Raw genomic sequence first — 27,529 nt, forward strand, 5'->3', positions numbered from 1 at the left:
TACAGAGTTAAAAATATAGAATTTAAATAAAGAAAAGTGTTAAACTCATATAACACACTAGTAAGGCGTCATTTAGAATCCTGTGAAATGTTTTTGTCATCACATCATAGGGAAGATATAGCTGCTCTGGAATCAGGCCAGAGAAGAGCAAGATGAAGGGACCTGAAAAAAGTATTTAAAATCCAGTGTCACTCAGTATCTATGTCTGGGCTATGGTAAGTGAGATCACTCTCTGGACAGCCAAACCTCTCCGTGACCAGGCTGTGGTCACTCAGCCTGTCCTCTCTGGACAGTCTGGACTCAGCCAGTGTGTACTGTCTTTGTAGGGTCTGGTAGTATTCCAGTTCATGTGTCCGAGTGTGTGGGGAATGTTTGTCTTGGACAGAAGTCAGCGTGTTAATAATGTGTCAAACCCCAGAATTCCTCCCACCTGCCAGAATCAGAACAGCTCCCAGTCCTACTGGGGGAGGAAACTCAGCAGAGCTGGAGCCCAGTATGTGACCTCCTGTTACAGCCTGAGGAACAGAGGAAGACTGAAATAATTAGAACAAATGTGATGGTGAGAGGAGAGAGAGAGGAGAGAAAGAGGGATGGTGAGACAGAGTGAAGGATAGTGACCCAGGCCCTGAGGAAGTACAGGCTCAGTTACCACAGCCTGGCCATAGGAACTGGACACAGGCAGACCTGGCTGTCCAGAGAGGACAGGCTCAGTGACCACAGCCTGGCCATAGGAACTGGACACAGGAAGACCTGACTGTCCAGAGAGGACAGGCTCAGTGACCACAGCCTGGCCGTAGAAACTGGACAGACAGACCTGGCTGCCCAGAGAGGACAGCCTCAGTGACCACAGCCTGGCCATAGGAACTGGACACAGGCAGACCTGGCTGCCCAGAGAGGACAGGCTCAGTGACCACAGCCTGGCCATAGAAACTAGACACAGACAGACCGGACTGTCCAGAGAGGACAGGCTGTGCTCCCACTGAAATAGAGAAATAGAGACAGAGGTGCACTTCCTACTGCACTGTGACAGATCTCCTGGGATTAGAGAAACATCAATTTCCCTATGGGATTAATAAAGTATTATCTATCTATCTTCCCCAAATTTACACATTTAATCCCAGAATTCCCACACCTGCCAGAATAACAACAAGGTCCCAATCCTACTGGGAGAGGGAGGAGGGAACTCAGTTGAACTGGCAGCCCAGTTTGTGATCTCCTGTCACAGCCTGAGGAACGGAGGAAGACTCTGAAGTAATTCAAACAAATGTGATGGTGAGAGGAGATACAGGAGGAGAGTGAGGGATGGAGAGATAGAGAGAAGAAGACAGAGGGATGGAGAGACAGAGATAATAGACTGTAAAAAGCCGGTTGATCTGATTGTAATGTCAAATCACTTTAGAAGTGAGTGGGGTGTCATTAGGATTGTGTTACAGCTCAGACAAGGAAGAGCGGCCGTTTCAAATTAACACTTCAGTCCCCTGTAGGCCGAACACAGCACCGACTGGACATTTCTACAGCCTGCACTACCTGAACACTTGGTTTACTGAACACTTCACAGTCTTTGCACATCTTTTTTCCGTCACCTCATAGGATGAAGACAGAACCCGGTCCCAGAAAGACGATGCAGGACGTGGCGCCAGAGAGCCAAGGGTGAGGAGGGGAGTGTTGGTGCGACAGTCACGGTTCTGCGTGGGGTCGTGCCCCCCGCCGCCCCCACACCTGGGGCGCGAACCCGGGTCTCCGGTGTCACGCAAAAGGGCACCAACCGCGCGAGCTGAAGAGACCTCCCTCAGCCCTGAGGACCCTGCTACGCGCAGTGAGGGCGCCGACGTCACCACACCAGCTCCTCTACCTCCTCGGCACCTTCGGACTTGACGGAGGGAGGGGGCTCGATAGACTGAGCAGCTCTGGTCAGACCACGAAGAGGCTGGCGGAGGAGAGGGCTCTAAATCGTTCAGAGACCTGCTCCACCTCCCAGCCGAGTCTAACCGGGAGCACTCAGCTTCCACGGACATGGCCAGCCGCTCTCCACCGAGCTGACAGGGCAGCTGAGAGGGAGGAGAGAGTCAGCAGAGCAGCAGTTAAGATGAGATGAGACTTGAGATGAGCAGGGCTCTCTATGCCTTTAGAAGGAGGCACTACAATATCAACCCCCCTATCCAAAATCTACCTACAATGATTTGAAAGTTTAACCCAACCCTTTGCTCCATACGGCAGTGAAGTGTGGGGTCCCCTCACAGACCAGGATTACACTCAATGGGACAAACACCCCATAGTGCACACAGAGTTCTGTAGAAATGTCATCTTTGTGCAATGAAACACACCTAACAACACAGGCAGGCCAGAATCAGACCAATGCTCATTGTTAATCAATACACAGAAGAGAGCAATCAAATCTCAGTTACATCTGAGAAACAGTGACCAGAATTTGCACCACTACAAGGCCCTTCTGAGCCAAGAGCTGAGCTCAGAGAAGAGCCCCCTCCAGCCAGCTGGTCCTGACGCTCACTGACACCAGCCAGCCTCAGGACAGCACTGCTTAAACAGCATGAAATCACAACACAAGGCAGACAGCTCTACCTCACCCACTGGGACACACAAGCTGGAATGCTACAGAACCCTAAAAAGACCAAACAAACTAGCTGAGTATTTGACACATAACAGACCCTGACAAAATACATAATAATGTTTTTTGTTGTAAATGTCTTCAAGTTTTTATTGCTTTGGAAGCTCTGTACTTCATTGTCCAGTGGAGCTGGTTGAATCTGCTCAGGAGACACAGGGCGAGACGACTGGGCGGGCGGGCTGGAGGAGAGGAGGGATCAGACTGCAGCTTCCCATCGTCCTGATCCCACAGAGGAAGAGGAAGGACAAGACAACAGCTGTGCCGCATGCCAGCCTGTACTGTGCCAGTCTGTACAGTCGGGCCTGTACTGCGCCCTGGTATGTCTGTGCCAGTCTGTACTGTAGGGCCTGTACTGCACCCTGGTATGTCTGTGCCAGTCTGTACAGGTGGGTCTGTACTGCGCTCTGGTATGTCTGTGCCAGTCTGTACAGGTGGGTCTGTACTGTGCCCTGGTATGTCTGTGCCAGTCTGTACAGGTGGGTCTGTACTGTGCCCTGGTATGTCTGTGCCAGTCTATACAGGTGGGTCTGTACTGTGCTCTGGTATGTCTGTGCCAGTCTGTACTGGAATGATGGGTAGCTGTGGAAGGGATTTAACTTTTGAAAAACATGGCTTTCTGTGATGCACTGTAAGGTCCCGCATTTAAATTCTGAGTAAGAGAAAAGTGATCAATTAAGAAGAAAAACTACCAAATCAGGATATCCTTTTTATACAAAATGTTTATTGATTTGAGCCAGTACACAAAAACAAACCATTCCACATGGTTTCAACTTGACAATAAGATCTCTAGACTTCAACTCTATTCTGTAGTCTATTCTAATTCAAGCTCTTTTCTCCTCTGTCTCTGGCGTCCTCGTGTGCGTTTATTACTGTCAGATTTTCGGTGATCTCTCCGTCTCCTGTCCTGTTGTGTTTATTATTGATGGATTCTCTGTGATCTCTCTCACAATGTGTCTCCTGTCCTGTTGTGTTTATTATTGATGGATTCTCTGTGATCTCTTTTCTCTCTTGTTGTGTCTCCTGTCCTGTTGTGTGAGTGTCTCACACATTAACATAGAAGGCCGAGCAAAAGAGGGACCGTGTCAGGGAAAAGACAAGTCAGTTCTTTGTAGAAAATGTAAGTGTGAAATCCTGATAGTCAGCTTTCGCACTACAGACTAGAGAGTTGTAAGAGGCTGGAAGGCAAAATAAAAAATAAACTACAATTCCCGCACTTCAGCAAGGCACATTAGGCATCCACAGCACAGAAGTACAAGCAAATGGCCTTCATGCAACATACAGTCTCATCTTCAACCTGTGTTCACAGACTTGATCCCCAGATTAACGAGAACTACAGTTCCCATGCTACACTGCATTGAAAGCAAAGTAAAGGGGTGCCAAACAAGTGGGATTTGCAGTCCTCTCGAATGTTTCTAAGGACTACATCATCCAGGGTACACTAGGATATAGTGATAAGAGTCTGGGTCACAAAAAGAAATCACAGGAGCTCAAGGGAGGTCTAAGTTAATACTATTGTATCAGTACAAAGTACACTACCTCCCCTGGAATCCAATATCTGCATTTGCACACAATGCCAAAACCAGAATGGTTCACAGAAGCATGGATTTGCATGGTACTGGAGCACAGACTTCACATCCCTTTCAAATCCAAAGGAACATTACAGTTACCCTCTCCCATCAGCAGATCACACCCATCAGATAGTTTTTCTCTGTCCTCATGCCCATGGGCAGGAAGCAATGGGAAGTGTAGTTTTTCTGCTCTCATACCTAGCAGTCAGAATCATGGGAAATGTATTTTATTTTCTCTTCCAGATGAAATAATCCTATAAAACACTGTCATCAAGCTGAAAGTACAGGATGTCCAGAAACACTAGAGGTTTTAATGAGTACGCATTTCCCAGAGGTGTGCTCTGAAACAACAGCACGCTTGAAAAATGGCCCAGAACCTTCTTAGGAAAAAAAATAGGGTAATCAAACAAAATTGAAAAAATTCAAATAAATCTTGAGGAATGGGCTTAATCTCTGACTTCAGTCATTCGAACTTTCAAAGACTAAACTTGAGTCAGTTCAGCAACAAATACAAGCCTACAAATCACTATTTACAGAAGAAAAAGCAGAGTGTGTTCTGCCTGTGTGATGCTTGGGTCCCTCTTGGTCACTTTTCCTCTCATTGGTTAATGAGTCCAGTTTATTGGTTAACGAGGTTGGCTTCAGTCGGATCCAGACTCCTCAGAGCTGGGGGGAGTACTTGCGATCTCCTCCTCATCTGAGCCCTGTGGGAGAGAGAGGGGACACATCATCACACACAGTGGCCCCAGCGACCGGGGGACCCATCAAGAGCAGGTGGCCCAGTCCTCAGGAGAGTGGAGTGAGGGAACTCCCGTGCTGCCAGACAGGCTCTACCAGAGTCGCGATCTCCACCCCGCTGCCATGAAAAGACATGATCCAGAAAGACAGCTCTGAGATCTCACGGTGCTGTGCTCTGCTCCCCAACATCCACCTGACTCACCACCCAACCCTGGGGACCCAGCACCTGCACAACCAAGTACGCCTCAAGAAACAGGCCATCGGTTTCTTCACCAGAACACTGAAGGACACCACACTGGGCACATCTCAAGGCAATCTGGACCTACATAGCACACAGCACACAGCACACAGCCAGGCCAGGCCCAGTACTACACATCATAGCTTTGACCCAGCTCAGCAACAGAACCAAACCAGGACCAGGAGTACACAGCACCGACCTCACGCAGCACAGCAGCAGGACTGGACCGAGCCCGTCCAGGACAGCTACACTGCGGCTGCAGCCAGCACAGCGGGCAGAACCAGCTCTGAGCCCAAAGTGATACAGCACCCCCTGAGGTACACCTGCACTCGTCTCACAAACTCCGACACCAGCACATAAACCAACAGGACAGCCCACACACAAACCCCATAGAGCATTACTAAGAAGAATGAACCATGATAAAAAAACGAATCAGTACTGAGTCTATAAAGTGTTGCTGACAGCACTAACTCTACACTAGCTTGCTGCTGTTCCAGAAAACAATAAAATAAAAAGTTCTAAAGCCAGAATGAGCTCTCTTACCATCAGTACGTGGAACATTCAGGGCCTGGGCTCCTCGAAATCCAGGCTGAGGAGCACGGACCCAGAGTTTATTAAGAATACAGAAAGAACAGAGATCATGTTCCTACTGGAGACGTGGTGTCGAGGAGACACGGCCCCGCACTGTCCCCCAGGCCACAGGCCGATCACCCCCTGAATTACCCAGGGCCGGGTCGATGGGGGGACCATTGTGTGGTACAGAGAGGAGCTCAGTGACTCAATACAGCCTGTAAAGACAGGGGCATCACAGCTCAGGCTCAGAATAGGCAGACTAATCTGCACGTTCTTCATATTCCAGAGAGGAAAAATTCTCTCCAGCCTCCGCAGAGAGATCTGCCACCTCCAGAGCCAGGGAAACGTGCTGCTGTGTGGTGACCTCAACACACAAACAGGCACGCAGGCAGACTTTACCAGCACACAGGGAAACAGTCACATAGTTAGACAACCCCCTGTGTACCACACACCAGTCACCTCACACAGGTGCAGCCATGACACCACGGTCAACAGCACTGGGAGCGAGCTGCTGCAGCTCTGTCAAGGGCTGGGCCTCTACATCATCAACAGCAGGACCGGAGGGGACTCTTCAGGCGGGTTCACCTACAGCTCAGCTCCGGGCAGCAGTGTGGTGGACTACGCCATCACCGACCTGGACCCCTCCTGTGGTAGTGCCTCAACCGCCTCTCTCCGACATCCCGGTCACAGTTAAGATCACGCCCGACATCAAGAGAGCACACCAGCACAAAGACACATGCCTAGCCATCTGCACAGCTTTAACCAGTCCTAAATATTCGGAGACTACTGAATAAAGTCCTAAACCCCTCGTATCAAACCAAAAAACAGGCATACATTTGGCCACACAAAAACCAAGTCAAATATTTGACAAACCAGCATCAAAATGAATGCTAAAAGGAATAAATAAAAAAAAATCCCAAAAGGCCAAAGCTTGGACTCTTCAATCGCCGAGCAGGAATCGCTTGTGAGCCAAACAGCTCCCAGTGTAAATGGGCTCTTTCCGCAGATCCCTAAAACACTGAGACTCAGGCCACTACGACTGTACCCCGCAAACCCTCCTGTGCCTGGGGGTGGGGGATGCTCTCAGCGTCACCCCGACACGCAGCGCCACTGAGAAGCAGGGCACGCGACACAGCGAGAAACACTGCAATCCTTCTCCTCTACATCCTGGACCCCCCTGGCTGGCTTCACCATGGAGAAACGGCGCCCCCTGCTGCTCCCGGTGTGTCAGGCTACCTGCGTCCTTCCCAACTTAAAACAAACTTGCCCCCAAACCCAGCTGTCCTGCAGTCTAAACACCCCTTAGGGGAGGGCAGATCAATTGCCCTACAGGCTGGTCTAAATGACTCACAGGGGTGGCAGACCAATCGCCCCACAGGCCAGCCCAGACGTCTCTACATCTTCCTGCCCCGGAGGACCGCACGATGGCAGAGGGGGGTGTGTATAACTGCACTGGCTGACAGCAGACGGAGCGACTGCCCCTCACCTGCGCCTTGCTGCCCTTGCCGTGGTCAGAGTCGGAGGAGCTCTCGTCGCTGGAGATGAACTCGCGGCTCTTGAAGCTCTCGCTGCCCTTCTCCCTGTCCGCGGCCGGCGCGCCCACGCTCTTCGCCGGCTTCTTCTCCTCCGACTTGCCCTTCTTCTTGGCCTCTCTGAGCAGAGACACGAGCGGGACAGCAGGGCGGCGTCAGGCAAGCAGGGCGGGAACACTGCTCCAGTCACCCGTCTCCCCCAGAGTCGGTCCAGGCTGCGTCACTGAGTCTGTCCTCTCTGGACAGTGCAGTCTGTCTGTGTCCACTCTCTATGTCCAGGCTGTGTCACTGAGTCTGTCCTCTCTGGACAGTGCAGTCTGTCTGTGTCCACTCTCTATGTCCAGGCTGTGTCACTGAGTCTGTCCTCTCTGGACAGTCCAGTCTGTCTGTGTCCACTCTCTATGTCCAGGCTGTGTCACTGAGCCTGTCCTCCCTGGATAGTCCAATCTGTCTGTGTCCACTCTCCATGTCCAGGCTGTGGTCACTGAGCCTGTCCTCTCTGGACAGGCAGGTCTGTCTGTGTCCACTCTCTATGTCCAGGCTGTGTCACTGAGTCTGTCCTCTCTGGACAGTGCAGTCTGTCTGTGTCCACTCTCTATGTCCAGGCTGTGTCACTGAGTCTGTCCTCTCTGGACAGTGCAGTCTGTCTGTGTCCACTCTCTATGTCCAGGCTGTGTCACTGAGTCTGTCCTCTCTGGACAGTGCAGTCTGTCTGTGTCCACTCTCTATGTCCAGGCTGTGTCACTGAGTCTGTCCTCTCTGGACAGTCCAGTCTGTCTGTGTCCACTCTCTATGTCCAGGCTGTGTCACTGAGCCTGTCCTCCCTGGATAGTCCAATCTGTCTGTGTCCACTCTCCATGTCCAGGCTGTGGTCACTGAGCCTGTCCTCTCTGGACAGTCAGGTCTGTCTGTGTCCAGTCTCTTTGTCCAGGCTGTACTCATTGAGTCTGTCCTCTCTGGACAGTCTAGTCTGTCTGTGTCCAGTCTCCATGTCCAAGCTGTGTCACTGAGTCTGTCCTCCCTGGACAGTCTGGTCTGTCTGTGTCCAGTCTCTATGTCCAGGCTGTGGTCACTGAGCCTGTCCTCTCTGGACAGTGCAGTCTGTCTGTGTCCACTCTCTATGTCCAGGCTGTGGTCACTGAGCCTGTCCTCTCTGGACAGTCCAGTCTGTCTGTGTCCAGTCTCCATGTCCAGGCTGTGGTCACTGAGCCTGTCCTCCCTGGACAGTCAGGTCTGTCTGTGTCCAGTCTCTTTGTCCAGGCTGTACTCACGGAGTCTGTCCTCCCTGGACAGTCAGGTCTGTCTGTGTCCACTCTCTATGTCCAGGCTGTGGTCACTGAGCCTGTCCTCTCTGGACAGTCAGGTCTGTCTGTGTCCAGTCTCCATGTCCAGGCTGTGGTCACTGAGCCTGTCCTCTCTGGACAGTCAGGTCTGTCTGTGTCCAGTCTCCATGTCCAGGCTGTGGTCACTGAGCCTGTCCTCTCTGGACAGTCAGGTCTGTCCGTGTCCAGTCTCTTTGTCCAGGCTGTACTCACTGAGTCTGTCCTCTCTGGACAGTCTAGTCTGTCTGTGTCCAGTCTCCATGTCCAAGCTGTGTCACTGAGTCTGTCCTCCCTGGACAGTCTGGTCTGTCTGTGTCCAGTCTCTATGTCCAGGCTGTGGTCACTGAGCCTGTCCTCTCTGGACAGTCCAGTCTGTCTGTGTCCAGTCTCCATGTCCAGGCTGTACTCATGGAGTCTGTCCTCCCTGGACAGTCAGGTCTGTCTGTGTCCACTCTCCATGTCCAGGCTGAGCCTGTCCTCCCTGGACAGTCAGGTCTGTCTGTGTCCAGTCTCTTTGTCCAGGCTGTACTCACTGAGTCTGTCCTCTCCGGACAGTCAGGTCTGTCTGTTTCCAGTCTCCATGTCCAGGCTGAGCCTGTCCTCCCGGGGGTGTGGGGGAATGTTTGTGTTAGACAGACGTCAGTCAGTGTGTCCAGAGTGTGGTTACTGAGCCTGTCCACTCAGCACCCTCCTGGCCATGATGCCTTCGCTCTGACATCTCCGCAATCCAGGAGCCACCAGCCCAGCTCCAATGATACTTTGGGCAACGAGCGACATGAGAACTATCAGGCACTGGTACTACTGCATTCCACACTTACTTCTTGCTGGAAGCTGGGGCACCACCACCACCACCACCACTCTCCTTGTACTCCTTCAGAGCTTTCTCATAGTTTCTCTTCGCCTCCCCTGCTTTCTGATCCCATTCCTGAGAAAGAGAAGTACATTTTAGAGAGGCAGCACATTAACACTGCACTGAGAGAGGGGGGTTAATACAGTCCAGACACACTGACTGGACACTACAGGACATTAACACTGCACTGAGAGAGGGGGGTTAATACAGTCCAGACACACTGACTGGACACTACAGGACATTAACACTGCACTGAGAGAGAGGGGTTAATACAGTATAGTACACTGTTGAGAGAGAGACACACTGCACACAGACGGAGAAGGACACACCTCCTTCTTGTCCTTGCCCAAGCTCTTCCACATCTCCCCAGCCCTCTTAGAGATCTCCGTGACGCTGATGCCTGGGTTCTCTGACTTGATGCGCTCCCGGCTGGCGTTCAGCCACAGCATGTAGGCGCTCATCGGCCTCTTGGGGGCGCCAGTGTCCTTCGCCTTCTTGCTCTGAGAAGAGGGAGGCAGGGAGACAGGAGAGGCAGACACCCAGTTAATAACGCCAAACAAAACTGAACACTCAAACTCCCGACAACTTTCCAACTTCTTCAGTGAAACACGCAAGGTGTGGGAGTGAATTTCAGACCGAGAACACGTGGCACTTCTTTACACAAAGCGTGGTGGGAGCGTGGAACAAGCTGCCAAGCGATGTTATTGAAGGCGATACCCTGGGTTCTTGTAAGAAAAAACTTGATGAGACCTGTCATGAATTACCTGCTAACGAGCAAACGGGCCAGATGGGCAAAATCCGCTAACATGAGAACATGAAATGGGTCCGAATTGAGAGGAGGTATTTGGCCGTCATGCCAGACTGGACCAAATCAGAGGGTTGGCGTGACTCCCAGCATGCAAGTGCTTCTGGTTGCTGTCATGACCCTGCTGGTAGCTGTCCCCTGTCCTGCCCCTAACTGAGGGAGGGCCATATCAAGGCAGAGCCTCCTGCCCTGACAGAACCAGAGGAACCCCTTCAACCCACACAGCCGACTCAGACCTGCGAAGAAAGGGGCCCCCCTTCCCCCGGGGCGCCCCCACTTGCCCTCTCACCTCCTTCTTCCGGGGCTTCGACACTTTCTTCTCCTTCTCCACCTTGACCTTCTTGGGAGGCCTCTCCTTCTCGGCCTCGCTGTCGTTCTCCCCATCGTCCGCACTGCTGTCGCTGGCCGAGGCGTTGCTGTCATACCTGCGGGGGGGGGGAGTGGGGGACAGAGCAGAGGGTCAGGAGGACCCCGGAACAGAGCGACGCTCATTACCCCATCAACACTAACCCCACTGACGATTCCGACAAGTACTCACTCCTCCGCAATGTCCTCGTCCTCTTCTCCGGGATTGAAGGACTCGTCTGGAAGGGAAAGCCCAGAACACAACGCACGTGAGAACGACGGGCGGCGCTTTCCGCCGAAGCCGACCTCACTTCCTGTCAATGTGGACAGGGGCCCCGCCCCTCCGGTGTGACCCTCGTGTTCACTGACAGCCTGGTTGTGCCTCGGATCTCAGCCCCGTCCTCCCGTGGGAGGAGCTCGGGTGCCGATTCGCAGTGCGGCCCACTCTCTCCAGGGAACCCCACTGTTATTCACCTCCCTCAGGTCTCGGAGTGGACCTGCCTAACTCGGGTACAGTGCTGTCAGGGCAGTAAGACTTCCGTGTCCTTCTTCACGGCGTCTGCTGTTAAATGCCCCCCCTGCCCCTGAACAGTCCCCCGATTTAAGGAGCTCTACCGGCAATCGGACTCATAACGGGTCAAGGTTAGGGGTGTCCATTACTGCCAAGTGGCTGTGAAATCTCAAATGAGGTTTTTTCAGCCTGATCATATCTATAGTATAGCTATATATAGTATAAACATCATAAATAGTAGTTACATACAGTATAGTTACACATAATATAACTTTAATGTCTCACATACCTTAAAATTAGTTAAGATTTAGAAGGAAACAGCAATCAACACAGTTAACAAAAACTGTTTTTATCATGAACACACAAACTCATTTGACGTGTTGTAAAAATTCTGTAAAAAAACTCAGATGCATCTGACAGGTGCAAAAACACACCCATCACAATCGATCCACCCCTGTAGGGCACCAGCGGCACTCCAGAATTTTAAATTCCCATGTAGTATTTCTCTTCACCTTGTTTTTGTATTTGTGCATTTCCGTGGGGAAATTCGGGGCATCTCTGATTTTACAGACGAAATTTGAGCAGATTTTGCGAGTCAAATCGAGAGTGCGTTAGAGCTGTTAACTTATCGGGTGGTCCAGGCACGCAACAACTGCACAACCTCGCGCACACAACCCTCAGCTCTGATTGGCCCCCCTGGCCCGTCACTCACCGGTCTCCTCTCCCGATTCATCGCTGCTGTCGTTGGCCGCCTCCTCCCGGATCTTCCCTTCCTCCTTCATCCTCTCGAGGTAGGCATCGTGCTGGTCATCATCAGAGTCCGAGTACACGTTGTCGTTGCCCTTCATGCCCTGAAACCGCGACAAACCAGACGTCTGAGGGAGTGCGAACGCTTACAGGCACCGCAAAAACCCATCGGACTGGGCAACAGGCTTCTTCGACTCCCAGTGTGACAGCACTCTACCCTACCACCCCGACTCCATCTTCACCCCCAGGCTACGCTACGTAAAAATACATCTGGAGAGTCTGGCTCTTTAAACACTGCACAGGGGGGTTAATAAGGGAATCTGGAGAGTCTGGCTCTTTAAACACTGCACAGGGGGGTTAATAAGGGAATCTGGAGAGTCTGGCTCTTTAAACACTGCACAGGTGGGTTAATAAGGGAATCTGGAGAGTCTGGCTCTTTAAACACTGCACAGGGGGGTTAATAAGAGAATCTGGAGAGTCTGGCTCTTTAAACACTGCACAGGGGGGTTAATAAGAGAATCTGGAGAGTCTGGCTCTTTAAACACTGCACAGGGGGGTTAATAAGAGAATCTGGAGAGTCTGGCTCTTTAAACACTGCACAGGTGGGTTAATAAGGGAATCTGGAGAGTCTGGCTCTTTAAACACTGCACAGGGGGGTTAATAAGAGAATCTGGAGAGTCTGGCTCTTTAAACACTGCACAGGGGGGTGAATAAGGGAATCTGGAGAGTCTGGCTCTTGGAATAGTAAACTATCACTGTATTATTCTAATCTGTGTGCCCCAATCCTCCCTTCAGTCAGGGGCTGCAGATCAGTGTTAACCTGAATGATTCAGTGAGACAGTAGCTCAGGCAGTTCAGTCCTCTGATCCACAGTCCTGGAGGCAGACTGGGGCTCTCAGTGTTAATCTGGACTCACCGCGATATTGAGTTGAGCTCTGAGACAGAGCTATCACATCTAGAAACAAACAGCAGCTCTTCCTGAGACAAGGCACATACATCACTCAGTGAGAGTGTTTTCCCACATAAGCAACACATGAAGTTAATATAACCAGGGTAAGACAATAACTTTATACAACAAGGTACTTCATGCAAGGGTCAAGGGAGCTCAGTCCACTTCTTCAAACTGTCCGTGCTGGATGGACACAGCACATCTCTGCAGGAGGTGTCCAAATTAAAGAAAGTTCAGCTCACAGTCAAGTCGGTACAGTCTAAGAAGGCTTAGACTGCTCTGTCAGTGTCAACAGAGTCTGATTATAATCTCAGTTAAGTAATCATACAGTAAAGTCAGTCGAGTACAGCCTGGAGCATCTCAGACTGTTCTATCAGTGTGAGTCTGATTATAATCGCTGTTAACAACTAATCCAGTTCACAGTTAAAACAGAAAAGTCTGGAGAGGCTCAGACTGCTGTCATCATGAGTCTGATTATAATCCCAGTTAAAAACCAAACTCACAATAAAATCAACCCAGTGCAGACCATCCAGCAGCCTCTCAAGACTGCTCTGTCAGTGTCAGTGTGAGCGATTATAATCTCAGTTAATAATTTATCCAGATCACAGTCCAGTCTAGAGTGTCTCAGACTGTAAATGCGAGTCTAATTATAATCTCTACTAATCCAGCTCACAGTCCAGTCTAGAGTGTCTCAGAATGCTCTGTCCGTGCGAGTCTGATTATAATCTCAGGTAATAACTAATCCAGCTCACAGTCCAGTCTGTCCAGTCTAGAGTGTCTCAGCCTGCTCTGTCCGCGCGAGTCTGATTATAATCTCAGGTAATAACTAATCCAGCTCACAGTCCAGTCTGTCCAGTCTAGAGTGTCTCAGACTGCTCTGTCCGAGCGAGTCTGATTATAATCTCAGGTAATAACTAATCCAGCTCACAGTCCAGTCTGTCCAGTCTAGAGTGTCTCAGACTGCTCTGTCCGAGCGAGTCTGATTATAATCTCAGGTAATAACTAATCCAGCTCACAGTCCAGTCTGTCCAGTCTAGAGTGTCTCAGCCTGCTCTGTCCGAGCGAGTCTGATTATAATCTCAGGTAATAACTAATCCAGCTCGCAGTCCAGTCTGTCCAGTCTAGAGTGTCTCAGCCTGCTCTGTCCGAGCGAGTCTGATTATAATCTCAGGTAATAATTTATCCAGCTCACAGTCCAGTCTAGAGTGTCTCAGACTGCTCTGTCCATGCGAGTCTGATTATAATCTCAGGTAATAACTAATCCAGCTCACAGTCCAGTCTAGAGTGTCTCAGCCTGCTCTGTCCGTGCGAGTCTGATTATAATCTCAGGTAATAACTAATCCAGCTCGCAGTCCAGTCTGTCCAGTCTAGAGTGTCTCAGACTGCTCTGTCCATGCGAGTCTGATTATAATCTCAGGTAATAACTAATCCAGCTCACAGTCCAGTCTGTCCAGTCTAGAGTGTCTCAGCCTGCTCTGTCCGAGCGAGTCTGATTATAATCTCAGGTAATAACTAATCCAGCTCACAGTCCAGTCTGTCCAGTCTAGAGTGTCTCAGACTGCTCTGTCCGTGCGAGTCTGATTATAATCTCAGGTAATAACTAATCCAGCTCACAGTCCAGTCTGTCCAGTCTAGAGTGTCTCAGATTGCTCTGTCCGTGCGAGTCTGATTATAATCTCAGGTAATAACTAATCCAGCTCGCAGTCCAGTCTGTCCAGTCTAGAGTATCTCAGACTGCTCTGTCCGTGCGAGTCTGATTATAATCTCAGGTAATAACTAATCCAGCTCACAGTCCAGTCTGTCCAGTCTAGAGTGTCTCAGATTGCTCTGTCCGTGCGAGTCTGATTATAATCTCAGGTAATAACTAATCCAGCTCACAGTCCAGTCTGTCCAGTCTAGAGTGTCTCAGACTGCTCTGTCCGAGCGAGTCTGATTATAATCTCAGGTAATAACTAATCCAGCTCACAGTCCAGTCTGTCCAGTCTAGAGTGTCTCAGACTGCTCTGTCCGAGCGAGTCTGATTATAATCTCAGGTAATAACTAATCCAGCTCACAGTCCAGTCTGTCCAGTCTAGAGTGTCTCAGCCTGCTCTGTCCGAGCGAGTCTGATTATAATCTCAGGTAATAACTAATCCAGCTCGCAGTCCAGTCTGTCCAGTCTAGAGTGTCTCAGCCTGCTCTGTCCGAGCGAGTCTGATTATAATCTCAGGTAATAATTTATCCAGCTCACAGTCCAGTCTAGAGTGTCTCAGACTGCTCTGTCCATGCGAGTCTGATTATAATCTCAGGTAATAACTAATCCAGCTCACAGTCCAGTCTAGAGTGTCTCAGCCTGCTCTGTCCGTGCGAGTCTGATTATAATCTCAGGTAATAACTAATCCAGCTCGCAGTCCAGTCTGTCCAGTCTAGAGTGTCTCAGACTGCTCTGTCCATGCGAGTCTGATTATAATCTCAGGTAATAACTAATCCAGCTCACAGTCCAGTCTGTCCAGTCTAGAGTGTCTCAGCCTGCTCTGTCCGAGCGAGTCTGATTATAATCTCAGGTAATAACTAATCCAGCTCACAGTCCAGTCTGTCCAGTCTAGAGTGTCTCAGACTGCTCTGTCCGTGCGAGTCTGATTATAATCTCAGGTAATAACTAATCCAGCTCACAGTCCAGTCTGTCCAGTCTAGAGTGTCTCAGATTGCTCTGTCCGTGCGAGTCTGATTATAATCTCAGGTAATAACTAATCCAGCTCGCAGTCCAGTCTGTCCAGTCTAGAGTATCTCAGACTGCTCTGTCCGTGCGAGTCTGATTATAATCTCAGGTAATAACTAATCCAGCTCACAGTCCAGTCTGTCCAGTCTAGAGTGTCTCAGACTGCTCTGTCCGTGCGAGTCTGATTATAATCTCAGGTAATAACTAATCCAGCTCACAGTCCAGTCTGTCCAGTCTAGAGTGTCTCAGATTGCTCTGTCCGTGCGAGTCTGATTATAATCTCAGGTAATAACTAATCCAGCTCGCAGTCCAGTCTGTCCAGTCTAGAGTGTCTCAGACTGCTCTGTCCGTGCGAGTCTGATTATAATCTCAGGTAATAACTAATCCAGCTCACAGTCCAGTCTGTCCAGTCTAGAGTGTCTCAGATTGCTCTGTCCGAGCGAGTCTGATTATAATCTCAGGTAATAACTAATCCAGCTCACAGTCCAGTCTGTCCAGTCTAGAGTGTCTCAGACTGCTCTGTCCATGCGAGTCTGATTATAATCTCAGGTAATAACTAATCCAGCTCACAGTCCAGTCTAGAGTGTCTCAGCCTGCTCTGTCCGTGCGAGTCTGATTATAATCTCAGTTGTTAACGAATCCAGCTCACAGTCCAGTCAGTCTGCAGGATGTGCCTGTGGCCTGGCCTCCTCAGACCGCGATGCCACAAGATGGCAACACAACACGGGTCACGACCACAGAGATGGCCATTCCGGTCCGGAGGCTCGCACGGCGGGGGTCAGCGAGCAGCTCCTCACACTCGACAGCGTCCCACAGAGCCCCGAGGTCGCGGGGCCCCCTCCTGGCCGTGACCTCGGACAGCGCCGGGGGCACCGCCACACCACCACGGGGACAGCCCCCCGGCCAGGAAGAGCCCGCGTCTGGGGGCGCCATCGGCACGCTCGCCCGCCCTCGCTGGACGCCCCTGTGGAGGGGGACTTACGAGCCGGCCGAGCGACTGACGTCTTCAGGGTCACGACCTCACTACAGTGCCAGTGTCTTCCCCAGCGCACACCCCTCAAGCCTCAGGCTTGCCAGGGGTCCAGCTCTATGGGAACACCTTGTTCTATGAACTTATTGCCTCGCCCTTGGATTGTTAATGCAGACAGAACAGGGGTCATTGTGGATGAACACTGCTTTAATAAAGCACATATACAATTATTGGAAGCAAAGCAATTAGCCTTAAAATCAATCACTTTGTTAAAATCAAACCCACAATTGCTCTCCTTTGTTACTGAGATTCGATATTCAAAGCAAGATCATTGGCTCATACTGCTCGGTCAGTGTCCATGGGAGACTGATTATAGTCTCAGTTAATTAATCAAGCTCACAGGAAATTCAGTCCAGTTCAACCTGGAGTCACTCTGACCACTGTGAGTGTGAGCCTGATTCTGATCTGGGTTAATAACTAACCCAGGTCTCAATAAAGTCAGTAAAGTCCAGTCTAGAATGGAGAGTCTCAAACTGCGGTCAGTGTGAGGCTGATTATAGTCTCAGTTAACTCATCCAGCTCACAGTGAAGTCAGTCCAATTCAGCCTGGAGTGCATCCCTCCTCTGTCAGTGGCAAGAGGAGTCTGGTTATAATCGCAGTTTTATCTAGAGAGACTCAAGTCTGCTGTGTCAACGTAAACAGCAACTTAAATTGTGTAACGGTGGAGAAACCCTCTTTCAAACAAGCAAAAATAAGTTTGATCAAAGCAGGGAGACAAGATTCTCACTTATCACGTGTTTAGGGAGGAACTGAACCCAGCAAGGAGTCTGGTTATTTTACAACAGGTTGCCCCTGTTCCCTCTCAGAAACGGCTGTGTCTCCGTTTCAAGGTCTCAGGGCCTCATGGGTATGGCAGGGACTGTAAATAGCAGAAGCAGGTGCGGTCTGATGGCTCTTGCCTGCTGCCCAGTTTATTACCCTATCTCACTTCTACAGGAATGGGGAAACCTTACGCCCGGGAGAGTCACTGCTCAGTTTCCCAGGCCACAGGGGGCGGGCCTGACAGTTTCTAATCTGCTTGCCAGCAGGGGTGCTGGGGTCAGCCCCCGATTTTCTATTGACACTCGTTACTTCCCTCGGTCACCTCCTGTAGACACCCCCAGCTGCGGAACGTGCGGAATGGCATCGTTCCCATGCGTCTCTGCGGAGGTTAGCGTGACACCTCGCTATGAACTGGACTCGCAACAGCGCGCCGTGGGACAGGGCAACGGCAGGCAGAGCGAGGGAGGGCGGGCGGTTTTTCTACGCGGGGGCGACAAGGCGCGTTTGGGGTTTTTTAGGCGCAGCAACGGGCTGCAGGGGCACATTGGCAGACGGCGGCTGTGGGGCACAGACCAGTGCCGAGCCTCACACTTGCGCAGAACGGATGGGCTGAGTGCTGGAGAGACCGCAGCGCGAGCCCCCCGGCGCAGTCAGAAGGGCAGAGCAGGACTGTCTCCGCTCTCTCTCGGACAGGGACTCCCTGGTTTCTCCACCCCTGCACAAAGTAAGAAATCCCTTCCCCGTGCCTTCAGTAACTCGACACACTCACAGTCCAGTCCAGTCCGTCCAGGACGTCCACTGTTCGCAGCAGCACAAGCACATCAGCAGGTTACAAAGTCAAAGCCACTCAGATTCAAGAGATCTTATCTGGAATCATCCCCGTACAGGCCTTCGCATGGAGTTCAAGGAGACATTCAGATAGACACAGGGGGCCAGAGCAGGCATACACTGAAACACACCTACTGCACAGGACAGGAGACACAGTGACAGAGGAGACAGCAGGGGACCAGAGCAGGTGTTACAGTCAGTTGCAGGACACGACAGGAGACACAGTGAGAGGAGATAGCAGGAGAACAGAGCAGCTGATACAGCCAGTTACAGTACAGGAAAGGAGACACAGTGAGAGGAGATAGCAGGAGAATAGAGCAGCTGATACAGACAGTTACGGTACAGGACAGGAGACACAGTGAGAGGAGATAACAGGAGAATGGAGCAGCTGATACAGCCAGTTACGGTACAGGACAGGAGACACAGTGAGAGGAGATAGCAGGAGAATAGAGCAGCTGATACAGCCAGTTACGGTACAGGACAGGAGACACAGTGAGAGGAGATAGCAGGAGAATAGAGCAGGTGATGCAGACAGTTACGGTACAGGACAGGAGACACAGTGAGAGGAGATAGCAGGAGAATAGAGCAGCTGATACAGCCAGTTACAGTACAGGACAGGAGACACAGTGAGAGGAGATAGCAGGAGAATAGAGCAGCTGATACAGCCAGTTACGGTACAGGACAGGAGACACAGTGAGGGGAGATAGCAGGGGACCAGAGCAGGTGTTACAGCCAGTTACAGGACACGGCAGGAGACACTGAGAGGAGATAACAGGGAATAACTGTGATACTAAGAGTTACAGTACAGGACAGGAGAGGAGACACAGTGAGAAGAGATAGCACGAAAATAGAGCAGGTGATACAGACAGCTACGGTACAGGACAGGAGACGTGTGAGAGGAGATGGAGATAACAGTGAAATAGAGCAGGTGATAAAGTTACTATACAGGACCGGGAACAGGAAATAAGGAAATACAGTAAAGTATGCGATAGAGGTGAATGAAAGAAAGGTTTAAATAAACTACCATTTTACCCAAATAAAATGTATGTTTTGAATGATCATTTACAATGGATTGACTTTATAACCAGCTGATCAGAAGTCCCATATTACCCTGCAAGAAACAGTAAAAATCCACACCATGCAGTGTCCTCACCAACTTTAATCGCAAACCCTTGCCAGTACTCTGGACAAGAACCCACCTTATTTTTCTAGAGGACAAAACAAAAAGGAAAAATACAAAATTAAAAGAAGATCTCAGAAGAACAAGACACCAATGTTTATCACAGTTACTCAGAGAGAGACTACGTCCATACATGGTCACAGCATGACGCGCACGCTCGTCTGAGTCAGGCCCTGCATGACGGTATCGTGTCCAGCTGCTCATTCCAGCACAGCTGGACACTGGACACAGGGCCCACGAGGACGGGCTGTCAGGAGTGACCACGCTGGCACTGCTGCTGACCGCGAATCTCGGGCTACCTACCTCTTTGAAGCCCCTGTTCTTGATGTTGAGCTTCTTGACATTGACGAAGTCGAACAGCTTGCCATACTCCTCTCTGGAAGACAGAAAGATCACAGGTCATAGCTCACAGGCCCCTGGGTGAAGAGACACTGGCCTTGGCCAGTTGGAAACCACTTCACAACTTGCAACGTGCACTTACACAGCGCTTCCTGAAATAACTTCCACTACTAAACTCAGGAGTTTCAGATTTTTCTATAATTTCTACTTCTATATATACTGTACTATACAGCGATGTCTGGTTAGGCACTGTTTCTGTTAGTGCTGATTCTCCCTGCACTGATCAGTCTGGAACTAAGCGGGCTGCAATATCGTTCACTAGTGAATACACAAGTGTTTTTGTATAATGGAGGTTATTAACACAGTGTTTTATACTGGAACCGTGGTCCTGTGAGCTGGCCAGTGCCAGGATCCAGCTCGCACAGCCCTGCCGATGGGCGCAGGGGTCGAGCGAAAAGGACTCAGAGTCGGTTCCAGACCCCCGCGTCGAGGGCAGCCTGGGTATTTCGTGACAAGACGCCAGCTCTTTCTCCAGAACTGCAGGCTCTGCCCGAGGGAGAATGAGCCTCCCCAGCCCTCTCTCTTCGGAAACGCGTTCCTTCCGAGCGGCGGCGCCCTACCCGCACCCAGAGGTGCCGCCGCCGCCGCTCGGCTTCCTCCTGCCCACGAGCCCTTCTCCCGGAAGGAGCACGCAGCTCTCTCACCTCTCGATGCTGCTGAAGGTGTACTGGGCGGCCTGCTTGGTCTCGATCTCGAAGTCGAAGGAGCGGGTGGTGGTGGTGCCGCGGGCGAAGTTGACGCAGGCGATCTCGTCGAAGCGCAGGTGCACGGGGGGCTTGTGCACGTAGATGAAGCCGCGCTCCAGCGGGTACAGCAGCCCCGAGCTGGCCTTGTAGGAGCAGGTGATGCACTGCGCCCCCGAGTGGCTGTGAGGGGACGGAGGAGAGTCGCCGCAGGTCAGCAGTTTGATCCTGCTTCTTACAGCCAGGATTTTACAAGGCCTTGGAGGAACTGAGTCTCTTCAGAGCTGAACACCAGACTGCGAGGGGACCCGACACATACATTCAAAACCCTCGAAGACCGCGACCAGGTGAAACAAGACCCAGGGAGTATTTAAAACAGAGCAGGGCCCATTTCCTTACACAAAGGGTAGTGGGAGCGTGGAACAAGCTGCCCAACCCTGTAGTGGAAAACGATTTTCTGGTTTCCTTCATGAAATGGTGGGATGAGATCGCTGGATCAATTACTTACAGTCAAATGGGGCTAGATGGGCTGTTAGTCTGTGAGTTTGTGTGTCTCGTTGTGCTGTTCAACTGTGCAGACTTGACCAGCTGCAACAAGTGACCGCGAATCAGGCCCCCTGATTCACCTCATTAAACTACAGCCTAGATCCTCATCTTTACCAATTCCAGCCGGATTCGGACTGCAGAGGAGAGGCGGCGGGGGCTCGGGTCCTCTAGGAAGAGGGATAAGGGCCCGGCCCGCGTGGGGCGGCAGAGCGAGAGAGCAGAGCTCACCCCTGGAAGTTTCCGGGCACGGTGATCTTCCTGTTGACCAGCGCCTTCATCACACGGCTCACCATCTCGTACAGAGAGCCGGACATGTTCTTACTGAGCTTGCCCTCGAAGCGCTTCTCCACGTCCTCCCTGGGAGAGAGGAGAAAGAAATGGATTAAGAACAAGGGAAAGAGAGAAAGAGGTAGAGAGAGGGAGAGGGAAAGAGAGACCAAAGGGGAACTGCAGCCCCCATTTTCTCAGACCTGTTATTGAATCTCGGTAACAACTGACTCTTGCCAGATTCTACACATTTCAAATTAAGCACAAAATCGTGAAACTCTGTGACAGTACTGTAAGTCGCCATTCTGGCGCAAACCCCTGGTCTCACTCACGGCGAGAGCTCACATGAATTGTGTTGTGAAGCAGCCCTTCCTGCTCACTAGTCACGGTAACGAGATGTACAGGTGGTGCAGCAGACAACTGTTGCCTCGTTGTGAATCTCAGAATATGGCACTGCATACCTGAAAACCTCCTCTATTTTGTGATGTAAAATTGGAGTTGGTACAGATTACCGTGTATATTTGACTTTTATGGTGGTTCGAACCGCTCCCATCAAGGCCGATTCTTTCTAACCCCGAAATATACGAACGTAATGGTGTGGGACAGCGCCTCCTCTGCAGGCCGCACTCACTCGCTCATGTTGAGGGTCAGGGAGATGTCCTCCTCCTTGGAGAACAGCAGGATGAGGAAGTGGTAGCGCGTCTGACCCTGCTTGATGGGGGGGTCCAGACTGATCTGTGGGGGGGGGAAGCACAGAGAGACAGGTGTGGCTCACGTCCCCACCTCTAACGCACACGTGCGCGGCACGACCCCCCAGAGCGCCCGGCTCACCACGAAGAACATCTGGCGCTGGTCCTTGTGGGGCAGCAGGAAGAGCCGCAGCACGGTGGTGTAGGGGATCTTGTAGTCGAAGGTCTTGCCGTGCAGGTGCAGGAAGGTGGGGTAGATGCGGATGTCGTAGCGCCCCCTGGGGGTCAGGCACTGCAGCTCCCGGAAGATGCACAGCGCGTCGCCCGTGGCCTGGATCACGTCGGCCTTGGAGAGCACGTTCTGCGCGAAGGCCTGCGAGAGACGGAGACGCGGAAGAGAGGGGGTGAGGCCGTGGTGGGCGCAGGGAGGCGTCCCAGAGACGAGCGCACCTCCCTCGCCTGCTGGAGCTGGGGGAGGCGGAGAAGGTGCCCCCCCCCTCCGGCCAGTCACACAACGGCAAAGACAGGGTTGCTCCTGACTTGTGGACAGGACTAGCGGAGTGAAGCCCTTAACGGACCCAGGAGTGGGCATAATGGTTGCACACAGGGCATGTGGAGTGTTTCCCAGGACACATCAATCCTTGAGTTTACTGCAGTAGGTATTCAGGGAAATATGTACATTTGGACTGAGAATTGATTACTAAATAGAAAACAGTACAGATGTGGGGCAAATTGACACTAATAAACTGAAGTCTCTTCAGTCTGAAGGGAGAGTCCCACACTGACAGGCCGAAGGAACTGAGTCTCCTCAGTCTGAAGGGAGAGTCCCACACTGACAGGCCGAAGGAACTGAGTCTCCTCAGTCTGAAGGGAGAGTCCCACACTGACAGGCCGAAGGAACTGAGTCTCTTCAGTCTGAAGGGAGAGTCCCACACTGACAGGCCGAAGGAACTGAGTCTCTTCAGTCTGAAGGGAGTGTCCACACTGACAGGCCGAAGGAACTGAGTCTCTTGAGTCTTGCACAGAGAAGACTATGTGGGGACCTAATGCAAGCATTCAAAATCCTTAAAGACACTTGCAAAGTCAACCCAATGGATTTATTCAGAATCAAAAGTGAAACAAACAAAAATACAAAGGAACCAATGGAAACTATGCAGAAATACTTTTTAAATAGAACACACAAGGAACTGCTGTTTGAAGCCGATAGCCTGATAGCTGAGATCTTGGAATCTGTTAACTACAAAAGACCAAACGGGTCACGTTTATGACCTGTTCTGTGCTCACTAAGAGACCGGAGACAGAGAAGAAGGGAGAGAGACAAACCTCAACAGGGTCAAGCCCGTCATCCGCCGCAGTGGGGGGCACGTAGAAACGGACCTCCATGAGTGAGACCTCGGCATCGTCGTTCTGGTGGAACTCCAGAGTCACCTCATTCTTCCCTGTAGTGCACTGGGACACATTCGACAGGGGGACCTCGAACGCAGGACTGTCACTGACCTCGAATGACAGCAGAGGACCTGAGAGAGAGAGAGAGGGGTTAATACAGTACAGACACACTGGACACTCCAGTACATTAACACTGCACTGAGAGAGAGGGGTTAATACAGTCCAGACACACTGAATGGACACTACAGGACATTAACACTGCACTGAGAGAGAAGGGTTACTATGATACAGATTCACACACTGAGTATATATTTTTTCATACTTAAACCCTCCTGCATAAGGGTATGAAATTGACAACAGTGATGACACCCTGTCTGTACTTGTCCTGAACGCGTACCTCCAAACTTGGCTGTACCCCAGTTCCAGCCCTTCACACACAGGTCCTTCTCCATCAGCTCCACCCTGTAATTGTTCTTGAAATATTCCGAGATTTTCTCAAAGTCCTGCGGACATAAGAGGGCACGACATCAGCTCAGGGGGGCACCAGGCCCACAGACCTACAAGGACCCCACTGAGAGGCAGGCACCTGGGGGACACGAAGGACCACAATTCCCAACCTGGGACAGCGGACTCGTTCTGATCCAGATGGAGGTGCTCTGCCCGCACCAGTACACTAGCAATCGGGCTTCCTGAGAAATCATCTACCACAAAACTCTCAGAGGTCTCATCCACTTGTAAGTGCACAACAACATCAACTTGTTAGACTGTATGTTGCACTGAACTTGGTCCAAATAGCTCCAGGATTGCTGAACGATGATTTTTGTTTCTCTGAAGAGATCATTCACACGTTCCAGAGCTACATGATGCCGTTGGGAAAAGACTGCAGCTCTATTAAGACATCTTGTTTCTCAAATAAACATGTGTTCTTTAGATGTTTGATGTTTACGAACATCTACTGTACATCCTAATGCAAAACCCGATAACAGATAGGAAGGAAACTAATGTGTGCATCTTCTCACAGGGCTGTACAATGAGAGAGTGTCCCAATCCTACTGGGAGAGGGAGGAGGGAACTCAGTTGAATTGGCAGCCCAGTATGTGATCTCCTGTCACAGCCTGAGGAACAGTGAACCTGTAGCCCAATAATGCTCCATATGTCCATAAGTAAACGTTTTATGATGTGTCTTTATTGTAAACGACTGTAGATGTTTTGTTTTACATTAATTGTATTTGTTTTGCTTTGGCGACACTGATTGTACTCATTGGTCATGCCAATAAAGCACCTTGAATTGAACTAAATTGTGCGTCTTCTCACAGGGCTGTACACTGAGAGAGAGACAGTGACCTCACAGTGCAGTAGGAAGTGCACCTCTGTCTCCATTTCTCCCCCCTGGCAGTGGGAGCACAGCCTGTCCTCTCCGGGCAGCCAGGTCTGCCTGTGTCGCCCAGTTTCTATGGCCAGGCTCCTGTCACAGTCTGAGGAACAGTGAGTCTGTCTCCCAATAATGCTCCAGCCGCCTACAGTACATGTCAATATTTTATAATATGTCTTTGTTGTAAATGTCTGTAGATTTTATTTTACTTCTATTTTTTGTTTAATGTAAATATCATTACTTTCATTTGCTTTGGCAACACTGATTGTACCCATCGGTCATGCTAATAAAGCACCTTGAATTGAATTGACAGTGCGTCTTCTCACAGGGCTGTACACTGAGAGAGAGCGAGAAAGAGAGCGAGAGCGAGAGAGAGAGTGTGTGTCTTCAATGAGAGAGGAGGAGGTAAGAGGTACTGACAGGAGGTACTAGAGACACACACTCAGCATAACCCCTGTCATTCTATTGCAGCCAAGACATCTCTCCTAACAGACTCCGCCAGACAGACCCTGCTCATGAAATCCATACGGCACAACATCCCTGTCCTCGATCTCTGGCGGCGTGTGAGGGGGCTGGCCAGTGTACTCACACTTTCCCGAAAGCCATCGTATTTGTAGATGTGTCCTGTGCTGGTCAGCAGCTTCACCCCGTGACCCAGGCACACTCGCCGCCACACGCACTCTGTCAGCTCACTCGCGGGGATATTGTCCACCTTCCCGGTCTTACTGTTCTTATACACCACAGCCTGCTTACTGAGACGCAGACGACCATCATTCTGAAAGAGAGAGAGGGGTTAATACAGTCCAGACACACTGACTGGACACTACAGGACATTAACACTGCATTGAGAGAGAGGGGTTAATACAGTCCAGACACACTGACTGAACACTACAGTACATTAACACTGCACTGAGAGAGAGGGGTTAATACAGTCCAGACACACTGACTGGACACTACAGTACATTAACACTGCACTGAGAGAGAGGGGTTAATACAGTCCAGACACACTGACTGGACACTACAGGACATTAACACTGCACTGAGAGAGAGGGGTTAATACAGTCCAGACACACTGACTGGACACTACAGGACATTAACACTGCACTGAGAGAGAGGGGTTAATACAGTCCAGACACACTGACTGGACACTCCAGGACATTAACACTGCACTGAGAGAGAGGGGTTAATACAGTCCAGACACACTGACAGGACACTACAGGACATTAACACTGCACTGAGAGAGAGGGGTTAATACAGTCCAGACACACTGACTGGACACTACAGGACATTAACACTGGACTGAGAGAGAGGGGTTATTACAGTCCAGACACACTGACTGGACACTACAGGACATTAACACTGCACTGAGAGAGAGGGGTTAATACAGTCCAGACACACTGACTGGACACTACGGGACATTAACACTGCACTGAGAGAGAGGGGGGTTAATACAGTCCAGACACACTGACTGGACACTACAGGACATTAACACTGCACTGAGAGAGAGGGGTTAATACAGTCCAGACACACTGACTGGACACTCCAGTACATTAACACTGCACTGAGAGAGAGGGGTTAATACAGTCCAGACACACTGACTGGACACTACAGGACATTAACACTGCACTGAGAGAGAGGGGTTAATACAGTCCAGACACACTGACTGGACACTACAGGACATTAACACTGCACTGAGAGAGAGGGGTTAATACAGTCCAGACAACACTGCACTGAGAGAGAGGGGTTAATACAGTCCAGACACACTGACTGGACACTACGGGACATTAACACTGCACTGAGAGAGAGGGGGGTTAATACACTGACTGGACACGCCAGTACATTAACACTGGACTGAGAGAGAGGGGTTAATATAGCCCAGACACACTGACTGGACACTACAGGACATTAACACTGCACTGAGAGAGAATATACAGTATATCCTACGACTACAAACAACAGTAAAATTCTGAAAATTATAAGCCCCTCGTCACCACTGAATATTTCTCAATCCGAGATGCAGAGGAAGAGAGAGCTCAGTGTAACTCACCCACGATCCTTTCACCTCTTGGTAGATCTCGTTAAATTCCAGAGTGTCTCCCATTTTTCCACTGCGACACTCCACGGGTTACAAACTGAGACTTCAAATGTCTGTAGCTGCGAAATAACGGGCTCTATCAACAACGAGGTGCGGTATGGTACTGCTCCGAGTGCCCGGCACGATTCGAAACCAACGACTCCTCTCCCGGCGCTCAGTAAGTCACCACGCCGAGTCAACACAACATAGCGCATAAATAACAAGGGGTTTAAAATGTTGCTTTGCGGTGCCCCAGCTGCGTCTCTTAACTGTTAATTTCGATTGCGAAGAAATGAAAGGACATGCGCTTAGTCTTCTTGGACTTACAACTTTCGGTGCCCCTGTTGTAAAATGTCTTCGGAAATCGCGATTACTTGTGTTACAGAAGACACTTTCCCGCGACAAACCCGCCACCTGGGCCTCTACCGGAAGAGGAGCCGGAAACTCAAAGCGTTGACTTCCGCTTCCTTACGACCTGCCGTATAACACAAAGAACTGGCGCAATGTATTTTACTCTGCCTCCGCTTGAAAAGGGCGAGCCCAGCCAAATACAATCTATATGAACTATCGACCTTTACAACGCATAAATTTGTATGGTTATTGTTGTTCTTTTACCGTAATAGCGCACACAATCCGTGGGGACCGTGGAGGCGCTGTCTTGGCCTCGGGGAGTTTATATGGGCTTAGTGAGACAACACAGTAAACACGCTCTACAAACTGCTTCTCTCATACGTGTACAAATACACAAACACTCGCTTACACTGAGTGCACAATCCACACACTCACACAATGGACACAATACACACACTC

General features: G+C 50.7%; 1 protein-coding gene across 1 annotated transcript; it reads right to left on the reverse strand.

Annotated features, from left to right (window-relative positions):
- Window positions 1-3,327: 3,327 nt before the first annotated feature.
- Window positions 3,328-27,517, reverse strand: LOC148656947 (FACT complex subunit SSRP1-like). The gene is made up of 16 exons (XM_088644294.1): window positions 26,693-27,517; window positions 25,235-25,420; window positions 23,671-23,776; window positions 23,211-23,404; window positions 22,030-22,260; window positions 21,830-21,933; window positions 21,160-21,288; window positions 20,347-20,568; window positions 19,607-19,679; window positions 11,821-11,959; window positions 10,791-10,836; window positions 10,542-10,677; window positions 9,777-9,947; window positions 9,416-9,522; window positions 7,230-7,395; window positions 3,328-4,898 (listed from the first exon to the last, which is right to left on the reverse strand). The coding sequence occupies exons 1-16, from the start codon at window positions 26,744-26,746 to the stop codon at window positions 4,836-4,838; spliced, it is 2,127 nt and encodes a 708-aa protein (XP_088500420.1). The 5' UTR covers window positions 26,747-27,517; the 3' UTR covers window positions 3,328-4,835.
- Window positions 27,518-27,529: the final 12 nt, after the last annotated feature.

The sequence above is a fragment of the Lepisosteus platostomus genome, chromosome 8, assembly GCF_059453375.1.
Source record: "Lepisosteus platostomus isolate fLepPlt1 chromosome 8, fLepPlt1.hap1, whole genome shotgun sequence".
Classification (NCBI taxonomy): domain Eukaryota; kingdom Metazoa; phylum Chordata; class Actinopteri; order Semionotiformes; family Lepisosteidae; genus Lepisosteus; species Lepisosteus platostomus.